Source organism: Eumetopias jubatus, unplaced genomic scaffold (genome assembly GCF_037043125.1).
Source record: "Eumetopias jubatus isolate StellerSeaLion01/CBP00866 unplaced genomic scaffold, mEumJub1_p1.0 scaffold_9, whole genome shotgun sequence".
In the NCBI taxonomy this organism is placed as follows: Eukaryota; Metazoa; Chordata; class Mammalia; order Carnivora; family Otariidae; genus Eumetopias; species Eumetopias jubatus.
In genome coordinates, this window is record NW_028274815.1 from 30379597 (window position 1) to 30401756 (window position 22160).

The 22160-nt window shown below is 47.0% G+C and overlaps 1 protein-coding gene across 1 annotated transcript in view; it reads left to right on the forward strand.

The window, feature by feature from the left end:
* Positions 1-21113, forward strand: part of VIT (vitrin) — an 81785-nt gene extending 60672 nt beyond the window's left edge. The window contains exons 12-15 of the mRNA XM_088026617.1: positions 10118-10221; positions 13327-13553; positions 16055-16568; positions 19872-21113. Coding sequence (XP_087882743.1) covers positions 10118-10221; positions 13327-13553; positions 16055-16568; positions 19872-20050 — 1024 coding nt within the window. The 3' untranslated portion in view covers positions 20051-21113. The remainder of the gene's footprint in view (positions 1-10117; positions 10222-13326; positions 13554-16054; positions 16569-19871) is intronic.
* Positions 21114-22160: the final 1047 nt, after the last annotated feature.

A 22160-nucleotide genomic window follows, 5' to 3' on the forward strand; every position in this document is an offset into this window, starting at 1 on the left:
CACTTTCTAAAAATGCCTTGCTATTCGTCTTTTTTGCGTCCCGGGTCCTTATTAATTCGGAGCACTTCAGAGAAATGGCGTCTGTTTTCCTTCACTTTACGCTCATAGAAGCACATCAATCATCGGCACCCTTCTTAAGCCACAGGGCGCAGGGGAAAGCACAATGAACTAGTGACAGGATATCTTGAATTCTGGCCTGAGCTCGGCTGGGTGACCTGAAGCAGGGGCTTTGATTTCTCCATGGGAGCACTGCCATCTATAAAGTACCGGGGGTGGATGGGATGATGTATTAGGGCTCCGCCAGCCTGATGGTCTGTGATTCAGTGACTGGCTCTGTACTCGGAAGATACTCAATAAATGAATGTTGGGCTAACAGACTAGATGAGCCACTTCTCTCTTCCTTCCAGCCTCGGTTCCAGTTAGAAATAGGTGGGGAGGGGAGGTGGGGTGATTAGTAACAGCATGATGTTTTGCATGGAGGCGACGCGTCCTTCAGTGGAATGTGGGGAACACAATAAATTGGAGGGCGGTATAAGAAGGATGTGATGAGGCACAAGGGGAAATCCTCGTGCCCAAGTGAAATTGCTTGATTTCAGCCTCCTGGCTTTCTCCTTGAGGGGCTCCCTCCCATCCTTTCTTTACCAAATGGTCATAGTGCCCAGAGAGGGAGGGAGTGGGGCGGAAAAGGGGAGGACGCAGGAGTCAATGCAGATGTGGAGCCTGTGTTTCTGGAAAAGGAAAAGCAGGAAGAGCCAATGCTTGGCCGGTTGGGAATCTGATTCTTCTCCTGGTGCAATGCCCACCTTACCATCACTGGGATCAGCCCTGCTCTCTCAGATTCACAGAGCCTTGGGGCCATAGAAAGATCCTGCTTCCACCTCCTGGTGTTATAGAGAGGAAATGAGGCTCTAAAAGAAATGACCAGCCCATCAAGAATGAGCCCTCCAAGGAGAGGCCAGTGCTGCCCTCAGAGAGATTGAGTGACTTTCCCAAGAGCACACAGCGAAATGCATGACCGTTGGGGAGAGGGCAAATATTAAATCTTGGGTTAATTCCTAAAATGTCCAACAGAATTGACTTCAAAGTGAAGCTTTTGCTCATCTGCCCAAAAAGCTTCTGATAATTGAGCCTTACCACCACACTGAAGACGGAGACACTATCCTTAGACAAAAAGCCAAGGACTGAGCCCTCATCTGGCAAGTGAGTTCTAATCGAGAAGCACACAGCAACAGTCTTGTGATCGCACTTAATACCAATGGGGACACAGAAAGGCCGAGTGAGAGGACAGCCAGAGCAAGTAGCTGTTAGGTGAACTCTAGCCCGCGGAATGAATGAAGCCAAGCCGCTTGCGTTTTCACGGCAGCCTGGATCCACAGGCGCTAAGTGCCTCCTGACCTTCAAGATGATTTGGTTTTAGTCTCCAGTTTCAGGATAAATGGAATAGAGTTGCACAAGTTCTTCTGAACTCTGTAATCAACCCTAGGATATCAACAGTTGGAAAATGGTTATAGAACAAAGCAAAATGTTGGTTTTTCTTCATTTCAAAATGAAATAGACTTTTCTTTGCTCGTGGTTCTGTCGCAGCCGCCCAGTGTTTTGGAAAGTGGCTCTGGGCTGGGCTGCACACCCTTCCTCATCCAGGGCTGCAGCTGTACCCTCAGCGGCTCCCCCCACCCCTCACGGTCACCCTCTCCCAGAAGGAAAGATGCCCAGAGGCTCCCGTGGGTCAGCTGAGCCACCATGTGGGGGACAGAGTGGAGGGAAGAACAAGTATCAGGACAGGTGTGGTAGGCAGAAGAGTGGCCCCCAAACTCGTCTACCTCTGAGTCCTTGGAACCTGTGAATATGTTGCCTCACATGGCAAAAGGGACTCTGTAGATGTGATTAAAGTTAAGGACCCTGAGATGGGGAGATTATCCTGGATTATCCAGTGTCCCCATCTAATCACATGTGACCTTGAAAGCGGAGAACCTTTCCCTGCTGTTATCAGTCAGAGGAACATCTGACTATGGAAGAGTGGTCAGAGATAGACGACTGCTGGCTTTGAAGCTGGGGGAAGGGAGCCGTGAGCAAAGAATGCAAGCAGCCTCTAGAAGATGGAAAAGACAATGGAATGGACCCCCCCATCCCCACCCCAGAGCCTCCAGAAGTGAACACAGCCCTTCCAGGAAGACCCATGTCAGACTGCTGACCTCCAGAACTGTAAGCCTAATGAGTGTTGAAGCCACTAGGTTTATGGTCACGTGTTACAACAGAAATAGGAAACTAATACATTCTGGCACATTCTCTTGAGTCTGCAGCAAAGGAGGTGTGGGCAGGGCTGGAGCCTGAGACAGCTCCATGGGGCTCAGAGCAAGAAGGTCCCAGCTTCACACTGGCATTACCTAGGGAGCTTTAAAAATGTTGATACCCGGATCCCATTCCAGACTTACTAAACCAGAATCCAGTTAATACCCAGGAGCTGATATTTTAGTCTGTAATTCCAGTCTGTTGCCAAGAGGGCAAGAGACAGCTCAGCTCCCCAGGAGTCAAGTGGCCACGCTGTCCAGAGCCCAGATCCCTCCAGTGCCCACCCCAGTCTTCTTGCGCCCTCACTGCCTTTACAGAAATTAACAGGATCCCAGAGCCCCTGCCTGTCATTGGCTCTCCGGGGCCTAACTGCACAGACTGTGCCTCTACCCAACACTCTAAGAGACAGCAGGTGAGCCACAGTCCTCAGGGACACAGTCTCAAGGCTGAGTGAGCCCTGAATAACATTTACCCAAAAATCCTATGCTTTTTCTGTTCCTCCCCATTGAGTCCTCCCGGAGGTAAAAATAAAACAAGGACTGCACTTGACTTCCACCACTTGCATTTACCAGCTCCACCCCCCCCCCCACCGCCCTGCCATCGCGTTGACTGGGCTTATTGCAGGGCTCCCCTGAGATCATTCTCCCTGTGTCCGGATCCCTAGATCATTGTGCTAGAGAAGCAGATAGCTACCTCGGTGCACATTAGAACCACTTGGGGACTTTTTGAAAATCCCAATTCCTGGACCAAACCTCAGATCGATTAAATCAGAGTTTCTGAGTGTGGGACCCACGCATCATTAATTTTCAGAACTCCCCAGGTAATTCTATTGTGCAAGCAGAGAGTGCATACTCGGCTATTCCCAAAGGCTTGTGCTGTCATCCGGGGCATCCTCTCCCGGCTCTGGGCTGCCTCCTCCTTCTTTTCTCAGCCTTTCTCATGCTTTCTCCAGATTCTTCTTACTTGTTCTCCTCCCTCCTCTTATGATCCATGGTATCATCTGCGACGTTGTTAGAAAGGCAGAGCCTCAGACCTCACTTGGACCTACAGAATCAGAATCTACATTTTGACACGATCCCTGGGCATGGGGCCCGAGTTCAGGAAGTGCCAAACGTGGAGTCTGTTGCAGACGTTCCATGTCATGGTGCTTCCGAGCCCTGTGACACAGGTACTGACCAGCGAGCCCAAGAGTCTGTGTGTTCCAGCGTGACTCTCAGATCGGCACATTGCATGTCCACGTTTCCCTCCACAGGAAGAGCTATGCAGGTTAATTTTCTTTTTGGTGGGTGCATTGAATTCTTGTTATTAATTACCAAAAGCATTCATCTAAAAACAAAATTTGATTATAAGACCCTGCTTCCCATCTATGGTCCTAGGAAATGTAGGACCAGCGTCCTTTCAAAAGGGTCTAGTTGTACCAAGTCCCTTGGCAGGTTGGCCTGGGCCATGGGGGTGGCCAGAGCCACTCAGTCCTTTGAGAGGATGGGGGCAAACTCATTTTTGCTCTGAGCCAGGAGATGCACTCAAGGGATAAGTCTGCCACCCAGCCTGCAGCTCCCAGCATGTCCTTGGGCAAGCAGGGCCACCCTAGAACATACTCCTGATTCCATAGGCATGGTTCGTCTTGGTGACTAAGCCCATAAATTATCACATTTTAGCATTAAGAAGATGAGAAGAGTCAATATAGTTGGGTGATTTTATTGTAACCTCAAGGTGATGCCTTGTGGGAGGAAATGGTTTTGAAAAGTTGGTGCCTATAGGAGATCTGATCAGTTAGTATGTCTCTGTTGGCATAAGAGAGGCTCACGCGGTATTACTGCGAGTACGTGGGGCTAATGCAGGACTCCTCTGGGGCTTCAACTGAAGGGGACTCAGAAGTCTTCCAGACTCCAGAGCTTCCCAAACTTTCCTGAGGATAGGATTCACCTGGATCCCTTGTTTAAAACAAACAAACAAAAATGTCCACCTGCTGCCAGGATGAGATCTGGTTCGTGGGTACTTGAACAGGTGCATCAGGCGAGTTTTACCATCAGGGAGGCCTGGACACACTGACATCCATTCCTGTGCCCTGGCCCCAGGTGCCAAGCCTTCCTCAGGATCACCGGAGACCATTTCTGACAGGCATTCTTCTTGTTTCTTAAACACCCCCAGGGTCATCATTTCTTGTCACATAAATTATTCCTGTCCCTGCACAAATTCTCCCTATAATCTCTCATCATTAGCTTCTCTTCCAAACTACAATTAGTTATTTTCTCCTTGAGCTATAAAACTTCATTTATTTTCTTCCCTTATTTGCAAAGGAAATCTTTGATATTGCTGAGGGGAAAAATGTTTTCCTTTAATGAGATCTTGTAATAAAATAACAAATTAGAAGTTTGCTTAGATAGAAATATAGCTGAACTTTTTAACTAGTCTCTGTCTCTGAAAAGTAACCTGGCTAGGGTGTCAGGCCACCAGCCTATATATCCTGAAAAAGGATACACACACCCATGTGTGCTGGTACCAAGAGCTGCTACAGTTTGCAGATTAAAGACATATCATTCATTCCTATGATTTAACTACATTTCAATTTAACAAAGATTTATTGAGTGTTTACCGTGCACAAAGCTCTATGTCATTCGCGGGGGATACAATGTAAAATTCTTCTAAGTGGTTTGATTACATTTGTCTGCAAGTCCCTTGATGAATGGCTCAGTAGCTTTGCCCATAATAATAATTTTAGCAATGGGAGAGTTTCAGAGGTCCTCTGGTCCAAATTTGCAGTCCATTAAAAATAAATCAACAAATGTGATAGAGATTGTGTTTTTCAGGACTTCACCATCTAGTAAGGGAGGCAATATTTTTAAAAGAAATAACACTAAATAAAATTAAAAGCATCTATTCATTGGGTATGTGAATAACTCATCTGTCTGCCTCTGTAGATGGATTCATCCACCTCTGTGATGTAATAAAGAGAAGGATCAGTGTTGAGCTCAGGAGCAGAGTGTTCAACTCCAGTAAGGGTGATCCAAGAAAGGAGAGGACATTGAGCTTTCTTCATTTATTTATTCCACAATTTCCTGTTTAAGCACTAGGGATAGGAAACACTAGGACATAGAGCCTGTTCTCAAAGAGTAACAGTCAATCTTCATGACCTGTGGCTTCCATATTTGCAAGCAAATTCTCATGGTACTTTTATAGCCATCTGCAGACTAGCATGGCATAGGGGTGGGATTTGAGCTGCTTGACACACTGTCCCAGACGAGGTCAAACAAGGCAATGCTCTGCCTTCTTGTTTCAGCTGCCATACTGTTAACAAGTCTCTTTGTTGCAATCTATTTAGTGCCACATTTTTCCTATTTTTGTGCTTTTCGTTGGTGATTTCACTATTTTAAATGGCCCCCAAGAATAGAGCTGGAAAGCTCTCTAGTGTTCTAAGCACAAGAAGGCTATGAGGTCCTTATGGAGAAACGGCAACTGCTCAATAAGTTTCCTTCAGGCATGAGTTCAATGTCAATGAACCAATGATTCAGCACTTTCAGAAAAAGAAAGGAAAACCACCGATCTGTGTGTGATTCTGCTCTAGAAAATGCTAAAGTAGTAACTAGAATGCCTGATGAAGCTACGGAGAAGTAGCTGAACTTACGAATTCATGAAGTGACAACCGATGTGAAAAACAACAACAATATAGTGGACAGCATTGTGAGGTTAAGAGCCAAGGAGATTTATAGTAACATTATCCAGGGTCAGAAAGCTATTAAACCCTTCTCAGCTGGTGTTTTATTAAACAGAAATATTGCATATGATTAATTATTTTTAACAAATATACATTAAATTAGGTGTCTTCCAACAGAAATGTACATAAAACAAGTTTATATATCGATCTACTGATAAAAATGTCATGACCAGAGGCCCACAGGAACCTAAGCCAGTATTTCCCCTAGGAGCAATGATTCAGTATTTGCTAATTTGATGTTTGCAGCAACTTTATAGAACTTAACTACTGCAAATAAGGAGACTTGGCTGTAAATGTAGTATGGGAAAGAGACAGGTAATCGATTGCTCTGCAAAGTGTTCAATACTAAGCCTCCTCAGCAGCATTCAGGGGAATGCCACGGATGTGACTAAGTGACTAAGTTCTACATTTAAATACATTTTTTTTCTGGAAAAACTTTTGAAAAAAAAAGTTACATTTTTGCTTTTTAAGTTATTTGTGTATGAGCAAATGATTAGCTTATGATTAGCTATGATTTCTTCACAATCATCAGACATACTTGGGAAATCTTGCAAGGGAGAAAATCTAGCCCACAAATCATTTTCAAATGTATTTAAGTTTTATGAGTTTAAAATTTTACAATTAATGAAGTGGATATTGTGTTAATGTTTGGTAGACAATTACATACTTACCATTGACAATATCAATTTTGCAATTTTTCATTTTATATCCAATAATATTTTGTTTGTTTTGGCTCAACTCATATTTTATTTTTTAGGCCCTAAGAAAGTTCATATTCTTTGGTCACCAAGGGAAGAGCAAGACTTTGGGAACTCTGAAGCTTATGCAGTTCGAGGGTCCTTTTAAGAAAAAGAGCACAAAATTACAAATACAAAATTAGGCCCCTTGGAAGAGGTATTATTAGCTCCCAGGTTAATTTGCCTCTGAGCAGCATGACAGCCTATTGAATAAAAGGTCCCCTGCAGAGGCTGCTCTGGGAAGACCAGGTAGGAAGCTATAGCAATAGTTCAAGAAAGTAAAGATCAAAGTCCAAACATGAGGATGGGAAGGATGCGAGAGAGACAAGAGATATTTAAGAGGTTGGTCTGATAGGACGTGGCATTTGATGAAGAAAGCCTCAGAAGGTGTCCACAATGCATTCTGCTGGGATGACAGTGAGTGAGAAGAGGGAATACAGAAGGGAATATGGGTGGTTGGATGGAGCAGATTTGGAAGATATATGAGTTCAGTATTGGAAATATCAAACCTGAGATGGTTGTAGACCACCTCCAGGCACCACCCAGTGCATTCCGGATGGAGATGGATGGGAGTCATTTTATGTCTATCTGGGGTTCAAGAGAGAGGACCGGCCAGTGTGCACTGGACAGCTGTTGGCATGTGAATGGTCTCTGAAGCCCAGGAGACTGAAATTGATAAGCTCTCCCATGGAAGTGCATAGATTGAAGAGGGAGGAATGAGGGAGATACGTCCTGGGCAATGCCAGCATTTAGAGGTAGAGATGCACAGAAGAAGAAAGAAGAAATGTGTTTCTTCAATACTGTTCACTGAGAGCCTACAGGTGCTATGGACTGTGTAAGGTGTTGTGGGTTAGAGAAGCAGCGTCAGGTGCAGAGGCTGTAAGCTGGGCAGGAGGGAGGTGACAGGGAGCTGGAGCCGGAGGGTGGGCACATTTGGGTTTTCCAGATGAGGGGATTGATGAGCAAGGTCACAAAGCTAGCTAGAAAACCAGGAAATAGTGAGCCATGCATTCTGCCTAGAATATAGGCTATCCTGAGAGAGAGAGAGGGAGAGACCAAGATGGAGACAGAGAGCACCATATGAACATGATGGGTTGGAATTAAATTACGGATGGACTTTTGAAAGCCAAAATATGAAGTTCAACAATGGGAGCCTCTGATGATTTTTGAGTAGTTTTTTTAAGCAGATATGCATACAGTTGGCTCTCCAGAGACCAAATAGAGACTCTTAAACAATAGAAACAGCAAGAAGTAGGGTGCCTGAACTCAGAGGGTCGCTGCAGGCATACGGAGGAGGGATAAAAGCAAGTGATCTTGGACGGAGGGACTTACAAGATGTTACTGACAGGACTCACAGGCGCTAGGATGAGCAAGTAAAGATGGAGCCCACATTCTGAGTCTTGATGGCTAGGGGGCAAGTTCAGCATTCGCTGATATTGATCTGTAAAGAATATAAACCTGAAAGCCTTTGAGCGATAGAGCTCCTTCTCTGTGTGATTCCTCTGTGTGACCTGCACAGGGGTTGTGTTACTGTGGCCCCAGTTCAAGAGGCTTCACCCCGCACACAGGTTGAGAGGAAGGTTGGACTTGGCTAACATGCCCACGTTTGCTCATTCTGCAGTTGGCTTTGTCATTACTGTTGTTTGTTTCTGTCGAATCCTTGGTTTTCATCTGGTGGCACTTCATCTGGCTGGGTTTGGCCCCAACGCCCTTCTCCCTGAGCTTCTTTTAAACTTCCCTTGTCTTCCCCAAAGGGAGCTGGTCCTCCCAGTCTCCCGTCCCCTCTCACAGAGATAAGCATGCCTGCTGGGCATTTCATTTTGGTTTTGTCTAAGAACCAGCCTGTGTCCGTCATATTTACTAATAAAGGGGAGAACAGAGGGTCACACTTCCAGCCTCCAGGAGTTCTCCTCCAACAGAGATTGATCACCTGGAGATAGTTAGAAAAGTTGGAAAATAGGGATGGAGCAGGGGAGGGAAGCGGGGAGAGAGGCAGAGGATGTCTCCTGTCAGTCCTAGGGAACTGGCTTCCTGGTGACACCCTGCCAGGTCCCCCCAAGGACTTGCTAAGAATCCGCTATAAGTCCCCTTGGAATTCCCACATAAACCGCCTAAAGCTGCTTCTCCTAAGACCTATTCCTGGTGTTTGTGGAAAGGCTGCTTTTAAAAGTCTTTGCCCTTAAAAAAAAAAAAAAAAAAAAGTTGGGGGGGGCACCTGGATGGCTCAGTCAGTGAAGCAGCTGACTCTTAATCTCAGCTCAGGTCTTGATCTCAGGGTTGTGAGTTCAAGCCTCACTTCGGGCTCCACACTGGGCGTGGAGTCTACTTTTTTAAAGAAGTCTTTTCCCTCCCCTCAAAGGCTTAGTCGCCTGCAGGTATGACCTGCTACATAATTTGCAGAGCCCTAGCTTCAAACATTAAGGATTTCAAGATGGCAGCATCAGAGCATGGAACCAAGTGCAGGCTCTTCTGGAGTGCGGGGTCCTGTGGGACCTTAGAGGTCATACTTGCTTGAAGCCTTGCCAATGGCTAAGTGTCAGTGCTATGTGAGATGTGCTTTTACTGTGCATCCCCACTTCATCATGGGTATGAGAGCACACACACACCTGACAAAGCCCCCCTCCCTCCCAGCCCCCGTACCACCTGGTCATAATATGCATCCACACCCTCTGCTCGGCTGCTCCCGTGCCTATCTGCCCAGCTTACCCGCAGAGACTCCTCTGTAGAAAAGGATTCTCATTCTGTTTTTCTACTTAATTTACCCCACCTCCTCTCCAGCCAACCTTTTGGTTAATAGAGGTTAACCTTTTGGGTAAGATGTGAATATTCTCACCCAGTCACAGGAACCATAAAATGAGAAAATGAAGGGATGTCTTCTCCTAGACGCCACAGTTAAGATGCAATTCCAGTGTAGGGGTAACCCAGGGAGTGGCTATCGGCTAGAATTTTCTCCCTGGAGAGGAGGGTCTGGGGCAACCTGGGGACATGGTGACATTTGCAAAATCCCACTTGACAGTTCGTCCTGTTTTTTAGCAGTGTGAATGCTGTGATCTTTGCTTTTACCTAGATGAGGAAACTGAAGCCCAGAGAAGTTAAGTGACTTCCCAAGGTCACACAGCAAGGAAGCAGCACAATCAAAACTAGAACCCTGAGGCCTGGAACAGACTACTTTTCTCTACACACACTGAGGAGGACCCCAGCCCTCCCATCTGACCATTACTTCTGTCCACAGTGGGACATTTTATAAAATGCAGCTTAAGGCTCTGAAGCGGCTTCCATTCTATTTGTATATAAAAGAATCGACTCTGATTTCTGCTTTCCTCCAAAGATAATAACTTCCCAGCTGATTTTTATTTCTCCAATTCTCACTCTTCAGAGACAACCCTGCTGCCCAATTTAACCTCAGGACTCACATGAATTCCCAGGATCTGAAGACGGCCATAGAGAAAATCACCCAGAGAGGAGGACTTTCTAACGCAGGTATGCGATCCGAATTCACATCATTCTATTTTGCTTCCACGGTTCTCCCTCTGTGTGAAAAAATAATAATAATCCATCAAGAAATGACTCACATAATATTTGTATTTTTTCTAAAATATCATCGAATTTAGGGGCAAGAATCATTATCACACGTATGCTGGAGAGTTCCAGCATGTCTGGTTCCTCGGGTTGGCAGCTTTCTTTGGGAGAAGCAGGACTGCTCTTATAACTGTTTCCTGGTTGACTGACAAGTCATCAACTATGTAACATTAAATGTTATAACCAATTCCATTCAGAAAGCTTCACAGCGTCCCTTGGGGATCTTCTTCCAGTGAGTTCCTGTTATAGTGACAACTGTACAGAGAGAGATAGCTTCTTTGTTTCAAGCTGAGTCTCCTGAGATGTCCGAGTCTTGGTGGCTAGGAGGTGGGGTGGCGGGTTTACCAGAAGTCCGAGTCTAGCCGGCATGGGGCAGGTCCAGAAACCATTTTATCAGTTCACCAGGAGCTAACCAGCCACTGGGAAACAGTTTCACACTAACCAAGCTCAAAGGCTGCCAGTGAGCCTATGCCAACGTACCAATTCATAAATGATGGTCTGGCTTTGGGGGCACTGGGAGGGTTGTCTACCTCTCAGGAAACCTCTTTGTATCATCAACATCCAAAGAAATGGAGAAGTGAGCTGCGGTGGCTTGGCATGGAGTGCACACAGACCTGCCTTTGAAGAAACCTCTTTGAAGTTACTGTAAATATGATACAGTGTACATCTCTGTAGACCAGTATAGTAGTATCTTGAAAATGAAGAGGCTTTGAAAAATGCTAACCAAACATTGGCCAAGTCACTGCTATCCAGGACCCCAAATCAATATCACCTCATTTTAAACATGATAGAGTTGATTTCTGATTTGTTTTTGATTGAATACTTAGATCAATGACATTCCAGTAATGTATCATGGAATAAGACTGAAACTTCAGAAGATACCCTATATCCTTGACGGGATTAGAGTGGTGTCTGAATAAAATCATATACCTTTTTTAGGGGACAGCATATTCTGTTTCTGCCCTGTACTGATCAGGGTTTGGGTTCAGAGAACAGGATCCATTTCAGCAGTTGAAGCAGAGAGGGATTTATTCCTAGGTACTAAATGGTTTTGAGAATAATCAAAAGGCTGAAGAATGAGCTCGAGGCTGAACTTTGAGAGATGACTTCTGACGGCTTCCTGCAGAACCTGGACCTCCAAGGAGCTGCTGTCTCTTCCAAGATCAGGAAATTGCATTCTCAATTCTGCCAGCACAGCCTCTTTGGGAATCTGACTCAGCCAGGAAGCCCCCACAATCAGAGGGCTTCTGCTACAGCTGTCAGCCCCCAAACCAGGCCTCGCCTTTTCCATTCACACCCACAAAATGCATGTTCTGCACCCTCCCACCCCAACAGCAACAAAGCTAGAGTCCAGACATAGGTTCCTCTAGCACCACCCAGAGAAGTCAAGTACCCTACAGATGCTCAGCAGCAGAAATAGCAGAGTCAAAAGTACATACGGTCTCTGCCTTGCTTCCCTCTTCTAAATCTCATGTGTGTGCATTGATTCATGAAATTAGCACAAATCCAGGGCTGTAGCTGCAAGGGAGTCCCAACAATGTGATTTTCGGATTTCTGGCCTCAGCTTTCAAGACATGCTGGAAGGTGGATGGGATCTGGGGTTGAGCACTAATGGACCATGACCTCCAGATTTAAGATTGGGTGAGGCCAGGGGTGTGCTCTGTTTACAGGCATCCAACATTCAGCCAGAGGGGCCTGCTGGGTGCCTTGGGCCTTCAGGGACATTATCCCTTGGCTGTGAAGGCAGTTCTCTTCTCAGCGCCTGTTTCCCCTTAGCAGCTGTGCTCTGTGCAACCCGATCACATGGGGTCTCCAAGCCATTTCTCCAGCTCTTACAAATGTAACTATTTGATCCTGTCATTTACCAGGTAAGATTATACTAGCTAGTGGAGCCAGAACCCTGGCCAAAACCAAAAAGCATTGAGTATAATGACATTAGTCCTAAAGTCTTAAGACTTCAGATTGATTTTATTTAGATTGAGGACTGCTTTGAGAATCTCCTGAAAGCTACTCTTCTACCTAAATAAATACTTATATACACAAAATATTGTGTATAATTTCAGGGGATTTGTGGATATACCATCCCTCCCATGCCCCACAGTGGTCCATAGAGCCTGGGGTAAGAGCCCTATCTTCTTATATGCAATTATGCTAACTCTACAGTGACCTGGTCATCCCAATTTACCCCGGAGCATATGGGGTTTCAACACTTACACTGGGAGGGGCCCAGTAAACTGGGACAGTCGGTCCCCCTCCTTCACTGAGAAACTCCTGAGGTCCTAGACAGTGTGAAACAAGTGCTTTGGAAAGCTATGTTCGTGGCTCTGTTACACCTCCCAGCCGTGGCTTTCTGCTGAAATGGAAATCCGGAGTGGCCTGCCTGGGTCCTCACAGCCAGGGCTGGAATGCAGTCCCTCAGTTCTCAGTGAGTACTGTGCTTCCCTGACCAGCCGGACCCGTGCCCCTCCCATGGAACTGGACAGAAGATGCCACTGCACCTGGAATACAGCCGTCCACACCACACAGCCCCTGGAGCCCCAGGCTGTCCAAGCCCCAGCTGCAGGAGGTTAAGGAGAGGCTCCTGCCCCTCCAGGCCAGCCCCTCCTACCCCGTGCTCCCAGAAAGAGCTTTGTGCACTTCCAGCACCCAGGCAAAGAAGGGACCTTCTTATTCCCGTGGAAGCCTTTCTCATCTGTTTGCTGGTCCCTAAGACTCTTTTTTTTTTTTTAATAATAGAGAATTAGAAGTGAAAGGCCTAAAGTGAAATGGGGGAGGGAAATGGATGGTGGTGATGGTTGTACACCAATGTGAATGTGTGTAAGACCACTGAACTGTACACCTCAAAATAGTTCATGTGGTTTTAAAAAAGTAAAAAAGAGAAACAAACACTCAAAGGGTGGGCATGAGAGTGTTTCTCTGGCCCTCTGGAAGCCGCTGGGATCTTGCCTCTATTTCCAAGCCGTGTGATCACAGTCGCTCCAAGCACAAGTTCTCGGTTTCTTCCAGGTCGGGCCATCTCCTACATGACCAAGAACTTCTTTTCCAAAGCAAATGGGAACAGAGGCAGTGCTCCCAACGTGGCCGTGGTGATTGTGGACGGCTGGCCCACAGACAAGGTGGAGGAGCCTTCGAGGTTCGCAAGAGAGTCAGGAATCAACATTTTCTTCATCACCGTGGAAGGTGCCACTGAGAATGAGAAGCAGTACGTGACGGAGCCCAACTTCTTGAATAAGGTACGGAACCGCCCCAGGGACCTGCCCAACACCAGCATCCGCTGCACTTCGCATAGCTGTAACAGCCATCGAGACTGTTCTCGGGCCTTCAAACGGGTATTGAGCTTACGTCTAGGCAGGGAAGCCTCCAGTGAGGGCCTACTAAGTGAGGGGCTGGAATTGCCCTCTCAGAGCAAGACCCCCCACTGCCCTGGTGAACTGAGGCCAACAACAGCACCTCAGGAGAAGCGGTGTCCCTGAGGTCTCAGATAGAGGCTCCCCAGCGCACCTCCACCAGGCAGCCCAGCAGGGCTTCTCATGAGCACGCACACAGGCAAGCATATACTTGCTTACCCACATGTGCATGCACACACACACACACACACACACTGCAAATTAAACGACCCGATAAACAAGAAAAGGAAGGCAATGGCTCAGGTCAGGGAGATCAGGTTTTCAAACCCTCCTCCTGGGTTCTGTAGAGAGAGCTAGCAGCAGATGGGGGAAGGACAGATGGGGACCCAGGCCTCTGCACCCCCTGCAGAAGAGCAGCTCACCTTTTGTATGTGTTACACAGTGGGGCTCCACAAAAACCTGCCTCCAAAGAAAAGGCCCCAGCCTGGAAAAGAAAGGGAGGGAGGGAGGAAGAGAAGGAAGAGGATGCCTTGTCCTGACGTGGCTTTGATGCCTTTCCAGCTTTAATAGTCTGTTTCCAGATCTGATAGGGCTCAACCTCTGGCACCCTGCCAAGCTGCTGACCACTCGATCATCCTTGAAATTCTCATCCCCCTTGACTTCCAGGACCCAATGTGGCTCTTATTTCATCGGCTCTCTCCTCTTTCCTGTCTTGCACCCTAAATGTAGACTTCCCCGGACTCGGTTCTTGGCCCTCTCCTCCGCTCTCACTGGGCTTTTTCTCCCTGGAGAGCCCCCGCATGCCCCAGCTCCCCCCTTCCCTCCTCAGCAGCAGACACCCTCATCCTCTCCCCGTCCCTGGTCTCTCCTGAGCTCTGTAGCCATCTGCTCCAGCGGACTGGCTTTTCTCCACCTGATGAGCTGAAGAACCTTAAATCTGACATGTAAAAAGCTAAGTGTACCATCTTTCCCACCAAATTCGTTCCTCCTCTAGACTTCACATGAAGGGCCCCACAGCTGTGCCAGAGGCCCAGAGTCATCCCAAGACACCTCATCAACTCCCAGGGCCACCTCCCTAGGGCAAGCTAGCACTCTACCTCTGGTCTGTCTCCCTGTCTGGGCTCCCCAGTTTGGTGTACATTTCACAGTGAAGCCCACTCATGTTGATGATGAGCTCTTCCAGTTTTATGGGGCCCCTGCCCCAAACCCTTCATTGTCCCCCATTCCTCTTGAGGCCCTCTGGAGTGTGGTCCTGACACGCCCAGTGTCTCCTGCCCATGCCCAGCACCACCGCCTTCTCCCTCCATGACCTCAGCCAGTACCTGGTGGGACTCCCCCAACTCTGTCCATTGGCTAGAACTCAGCTCAGCCGGGACACTCATCTCAAATACCACCTAGGCTATGGAAAGATTTATAAACCCCTTTTAGGTTTTTGCAACCCATTAAAAATATTTCCTAGGACATTTTAAAGTCATTTCTTGTTTTAAAATAAATTGTCAGTTCTACAACTTCATGTATAGTCACCAGGTCTGTGACTGTCCCTGTGACCCCCGGAGAGACAGCGGCAAGGAGAAAATGCTTTACTTTAGGAACACAACCCTGGTCCCTTCCAGGAGCACACGGGCCAGGTTGATCCATGGTTATTTGCAGCTGCGTTGAGTTTTTTCTGGAATAAACTTGGGCACAAGTCAATAAATATTCATTTGTCTGGAGGCAGGGTTGTCTGGAGGACAGAGCTGGGGTTTTGAAGGCAGAGAGATTTGTGTTCCAGTCTCGGGGACTCAAGGATGTCCCTTCACAGCTGGCCCTCCATTTGCTCCTTCATGAAGGGGGGTTAGATCTGCCTTGTAGGGTTAGGATGGGGGTTTATGAGAGAATGTCTCAAGAACACCTAGTGTGATTCCTGACGTATGTGTGGGACTCCTTGCTGCTGGGCACAGGGCCGCTCTGGAAACACTCCTGTAGCTATTTCTCATGTGTCTTGTTTTCCTGATCAGAACAAAAGCTTTCTTTAATCCTCTCAGATGCTGGTGCCCACCAGTGCCAATCTCATGGACAGCTGCCCGTACAAATGGACCAAGGGGCCTAAAGAGGCATAAATATGACGCTGAAACCAGTGATTCACCTCTCTCTTGAAGGATTTGCCTCACTGATGGCTCTCCCCTAAAGCGGAGACCCAGCCAAGGGAGTAGGAGGGAGTCCAGGGGTGACCCCAGTGGGCATCTGAGTGAGTGGACCGAGGTAGAGAAAGAGCTGTAGGAAGAAGAGTGCAGAAAACAAGAGTCTGTCTGCTTCTTTCTTCGCCTGCCCAGGCAGTCGGGGTCACAGTGACCGCCTGGAGAACTCGACACCCGAGCTGGCGAGTACCCCTCCCCTCTGTCTTGCAGGCGGTGTGCAGAACAAACGGCTTCTACTCACTCAGTGTGCAGAGCTGGTTCAGCCTCCACAAGACCGTGCAGCCCCTGCTGAAGCGGGTCTGTGACACTGACCGCCTGGCCTGCAGCAAGACCTGCTGGAACTCAGCCGACATCGGCTTTGTCATCGACGGCTCCAGCAGCGTGGGGACGGGCAACTTCCGCACAGTTCTCCAGTTTGTGGCCAACATCAGCAAAGCGTTTGAGATTTCAGAAACAGACACGCGGATCGGGGTAGTGCAGTACACCTACGAGCAGCGTCTGGAATTCGGGTTTGACGATTACACCACCAAGTCCGACATCCTGAATGCCATCAATAGGGTGGGCTACTGGAGCGGTGGGACCAGCACCGGGGCTGCCATAAACTATGCCCTGGAACAGCTCTTCAAGAAGTCCAAGCCCAACAAGAGGAAGTTAATGATCCTCATCACTGATGGGAGGTCCTACGATGACGTCCGAATACCGGCCATGGTTGCCCATCACAAGGGTAAGTTGGTCTTGCTGAGCATCTCTGGGGCCTGGTGGGCCAGTGGGACAAGGAAGCGGCTGTCTTTTTAGGCACTGGTTTTGTCTACCATGTAATAAAATGCTCAAAACCACAGGGAACACATTAGGGGTGTTGTTAAACACGACCAGCCTTGCTGAGCAGCAAAGGAGAAAGGCAGGGAGCCCCAAGGTGGTTTCCAAAGTGTCGTGGCAAACCCCAGGCCTACAGATGACTGGGAACATCAACCCTCTCCTTCACGTCCGGCACTCTGAGGCCTTACACATGAAGGTGTAACACACTAAAAAGGAATTTGACTCATTATTGTAATCTCTACCGAAGACCACCAAATTGTGTTAGAAATTTGAAGAAAACTAGTGTTTTAAAAGAAAAGTACTCTTTTTTGTAAGCAACTGCTAGCCAGATGGGGGTTTTGAGGAGACCTCAAAGAAATTTTCATCCAAAGTATTTAAAGAGATATTTCCAAGTAAAAATTTGTAAGAGAGCAACAGAAAGTTTAAAACCATGAAAAATGAGCAAAAATATTTTTGTAAATGCTTAGAAAATCAGTCACATTTGACACCTTTTTCCACAGAGTCAATGTTTAATCACCATTTTCAAAAGTACCATAAAATACCATGAAAATACAAACAACCTGATGAAAACCCCTAAGTGATAATAATAATAGTAACAATAATAAAAGTAAACCAAGTTGTCAGTGAACACCCAAGACCCACAGATAAGTGTTAGTGTACAAGACTCACTTGGGGCCAGGGTTGCTCCCTTCTGTGCCTGCATTTAATTTGTTAGTTTGCAGGATTTTCAGTATTCTTTAAAGCTGCTTTGAATCCTTCCCTAAACAAGGAGGGGTAAAAACAAGCCTTAATGGACCAGCAGTTCTGCTTTCTGGAAACCAGAGTAAGCAGACAGCAGGTTCAAGCAGTGACTTACCCTCGTAGAGCCTGTGGGGCAGACTCACAACGGCAAGACGGGGGATGGCCTGCGTGCCAGCAGTCACAGCATCCCTTGGGCTCATGTCAGCAGAGTGAAGATGGCTGAAGGCTCAGAAGGAACCTACTCAAAAGTTCCAAAGTGAGTGGGCAGAGCCTGGTGGGCCAGCTCTTGACTACAAGCCCAGGGCTGTCCTGCTATGTCCAAACATCTGTCTCCAGCTCACGTTCAGCCCCACTCTTACTTATTTTTCTAAGTGGACTTCCATTGGCCTCACCCAAAGGCTATCCTTGGCCTCCTCAGCAGAAGTGAAGACTGAGGGAGATGTCCTGGGAAGCTTTAAAGAACTAGGACCAATAGATGCAATTACATGGAGACAATGAGCATTGTGTCCCTAGAAGTGTCCACAGCAGGGCTGGCTGACCATCTGTCAGAATTGCTAGGAGAAGGTTCCCACGAGGGTGGACTCGAGGATCTGAAAAGCTAAATTTCGAATACCATTTGTGTTGTCTTTATTGGGGGGCAGCCTTTCAATCTTTGTGCAAAAACGAGGGCTTAGTCCATCTAAGCCATGTTCTGCAGCAAATCTGTTCCCACTGCCGCTGGGCAGCATGTTTAAGCCCAATGCTCATGTTCGTAGACAACAATGTAGACAATATGCAGGGAAAAGACACTGGTGAGGCAAGAGAAGGGACTGGCAGCTTAAATGCAGCTTAATGAGCCACAGTTGAAAAGCAGCTTCGGGCCAGAACCATGTGAGGTGTGGATTGCTCTCCGATCAGCATAACAGGGCACTGGGGAGATGCTGGACGTGGCGGCATGGGCTGCCACGGGTGGCTGGGCAGGAAGGCCACAGCCCGGCTCTTCCCTCTGTTTCATGGCCATGTAGCTGACCCCACTCTGCCAGCCTCCCATGCCAGGCATGAGAACAGGCCTTTGTAGAGTAAGGTCAAGCCCCTGCTGGCCAGCCGTCCCCAGCCCCAATCAAGAACCACCCACCAGTCTCCCAGCTTCCCCATGAGAATAGATGCCTAGTCTCTGAGTCTCCTCTCCTCCCTGGGGCCTCTTGCTCCCCACTGCAGTCCTCCACCTTTGGTCCCCCTGCACCCTTTCCCATTTGCATCTAGACGTGCTGGATCCCTCCGGAAAGAACAAAAACAAACTCTCTCTGACACCACATTCGGCTCCCCTTCCCTTTCTCTTTACAGCCAAACTTCCGGAAAGGGTTAGCTCTATGTGCTGTGCATCCACATCTTCATTGCCTTTTTCACTCTCAACGCACAGCAGTTCATTTGGTTCCTTTGGCATCTATGCCCCTGAAACTGCTCTCACCAAGCTACCAATGTCTTGGTTTTTTTCTAAATCCAGCGAGCACTTTGTTTTAATCTCATGTGACCTTCTGGTGAGGTGACCTCCTGCAGCATTCAGCACTGCTGGTCACTCCCTTATCTTGAAAACCTTTCTTCATGTCAGTGATGGAGCAGATGCTGGGTCACCCTCTCTCCAGGTCCTTGTGCAAGGGTTTCTACACTGGGAATGAGATTGCATTTTATGGCTTGTAAAGTCACCTTCAAGCCTAAAGTAATTCGACTCCACTGTTTTAGGTTAGGAAGATCTTGAACTGACTTTTGATGCATTTAAAACTGAGGGGAGGGGAGCCTGGGTGGTGCAGTCGGTTAAGCGTCCAACTCGGTTTCAGCTCAGGTGATGATCTCCGGGTCATGAGATCGAGCCCCATATTGGACTCTGTGCTCAGCGTGGAGTCTGCTTAGAGTTTCTCTCTCCCTCTGCCCCTCCTCCCCATAAAATAAATAAATCTTTAAAAAATTTATAAAATAAAATAAAACTGAGGGGAGCCTGGCTGGCTCAGCCAGGGGAGCATGAGACTCTTGATTTCAGGGTTGTGAGTTGGAGCCCCACATTGGGTATGGAGATTCCTTTTTAAAAAATAAAATCTTTTTTAAAATAAGTAAATAAAAACTCTCTGAGATTTTGTTTGGCTCTACACACAGGTAGAGCAGGCATGTGCATTGTGATGTCATCTGCATGGCATCAAGTTTCACTTGTCCCAAAATATCATCCCTTCTACTGCCCGTGGACATGAAAATCTTATTTATTTGCTCCATTTTGTCTGTGTTTTCTTCCTCCCAAAGATTATAAACTCCTATGAGATAGCAACTACATCAACTCTGTTACTGTTGGTGTATAGCAGATGTTTATGCTTTGGGGAACATTTCTGATTTTGAATTTGTTTGCATCCCAACACAAGAGCCAACAGAGCAACAGAAAGGCAAGTGTTCATTCGTAGTACCTCTTCTTGGGCACACTGGTTTCATCTAAACTTTGTCCCCACAGGAGTGATCACCTACGCGATAGGTATCGCATGGGCTGCCCAGGACGAGCTGGAAGTCATAGCCACTCACCCTGCCAGCGACCACTCCTTCTTTGTAGATGAGTTTGACAACCTGCACAGATTTGTCCCCAAGGTCATCCAGAACATTTGCACAGAGTTCAACTCACAGCCTCGGAACTGAATTCCGAGCAGGTAAAGCACCAGCCCATGCCGCTCCCCTGACTGGCTCTGGCACAGCCCCCACTGCTTTATGGGGCAGCAGGGTGCGTGCGGCTGGGCGCCCACATGTGCTCTTACTATTCTTCGCCAGTGTGGTTCTGCAGACTTCAGAACTTGGAGTGAGAAAGATGATCGTAGGCTTATAGAAGAAGGCAAAATGATACCTCATTTTGAGGGTTCTGGGGATGTGCATTTTGAGGACTGTTTTCAAAATAAATGTTCAGAATAGAGTGCAGGACTTATGACAGGCTTAAGCAGAGTTTTTGTGAAATTTTTTTCCTTTTTTATTTCTAATTAGGATTCTGTAACCCTCAACAAATTTCATTTTTATGATGACCATACAGGAGTTGCTTAATTAAATGTTTTAAAGGATGACATTCTGAGCGTGTCATGGAGAGTGTTCACAGGCTGTGTGGCAGGACCGCCCTCTGCTCTTCCCGTTCTCCGGAGCACCTGCTATGCGCTCAGTCCTGGCCCACGGTAACAACACAACCACCGGGGTGCAGAGAAAATGTGGCGGCAGCAGGACCACTCCTGATTCACCTCCCTCTTCTCTATTATCTGAATCACTGTGTACCTGCATCCCGTAGCTTTAGGAGCAGTGGAGGAACGGCCCTGGAGGACCAAGGTGATCTGGCCCAGAATCCCTTGGGAGACTACGAGGCTGGTTGGCAGGCCCCATTCCAATAGCTGTGGGATCTGGGTCTGTGGGGCAGTGGCCCGAACAGTGGCATGTTTGAAGAGCTCCCTGGCAATACCGCTGTGCTACCACGGATGGAGGTCCACGGAGCTACTTCGGAGGGGTCGGTGTGATAGGAGAGCCCCCGTTTAGGCCTGCTCTCCTGGGTCGCACCCAGCTTTAGCACTTGTGCCGCATCTGTCATGTGTTAACCAGATATTATCATTAGTAGCTGCATTAAAATAAGCCGGGATGGGGTTTAGTTGAGCTCTACTTTTTACTTCCAGCTTCTGCCAAGGATTCATCTATTAGGATATGAAATCTGTGTGTGCTGGGGGAGTGTTCAAAAGAATCATTAATAAAGATGAATTACTTGAGAAATCATGTTTTGTAAAAGTGTGTGTTAAAGGATGTTGCTGTGAATGGGGGCAAAAAGGTAACACCTGTGTCAATACTTGGGACAAAATATCTACATAAACGACTGGAAGATATCATCCATTCAGCGGAATTTGCCCCAAGCTTGCCAAATTTCTCAGTACCTGGAGAGTGTATTTATTATCAACTAAAAAGATTGACGTCTACAGAGAAGAATCCATTAAAGGTGTCAGCAATTTCAAATTCATTAACCATACATTTCACTTTAAAAGCGATCGCAATTTGCAATTTGTTCAAAAACCTTCAAAATACAAAAACTATTTTCAGAAAAGAAATTCTTTATAAAGATACCAGGGACACACACTACTAGTGAGAGATTCAGCTAAGAAACTAATTAAAGAACTTAAATAAGTACAAGGAAAAATTATTCTGCCTATGGTTTTGAATATGCAGAGAATCAGTACAAAAGAGTTTTTTTCAATGTCTCTTCAATGTACACATATAACTTTTTTAATTGAAGGAAAATTTATTTTGGAAAATAGCTTTTGAATATGATTATTTTATATTCAAAAAGGGGCCTTAATACAAAAACCAGTTTGTCATCAAGAAGTAAATATTTCCAAAAGTAATACAATCTTAATTATTTCAGTGTCCTCTTTCATTCACAAAATTGTCCCCATCTGGAAAATAAACTATGTGGGCACTCTGGTTATAGGTATCACAGTTTTTAAGATACATGAAACCTCTCTAAATGGGCCCATCGTGTACCTGTTGTCAGCTAATACCTGAGTGTGTGTGTGGAGGAAAGGAGCATCAGAGGTGCGGTAGTGGAGGCGCCCAGAGGCTGTGGTGTCGTCAGAGTTGTCTGAGGACGTCCAAGTCACCACAGACGGCAACGGGAATCGGGATGGAAAGAGCAGAAGTGAGCCAAGCTTCACCGCCTTCAGTGAACGAGAAGTGATCCAGCTGGGAGAAGACAGCGGTGATCAGGGTGAGGGCCTGAGGTCAGCTCTTCAGG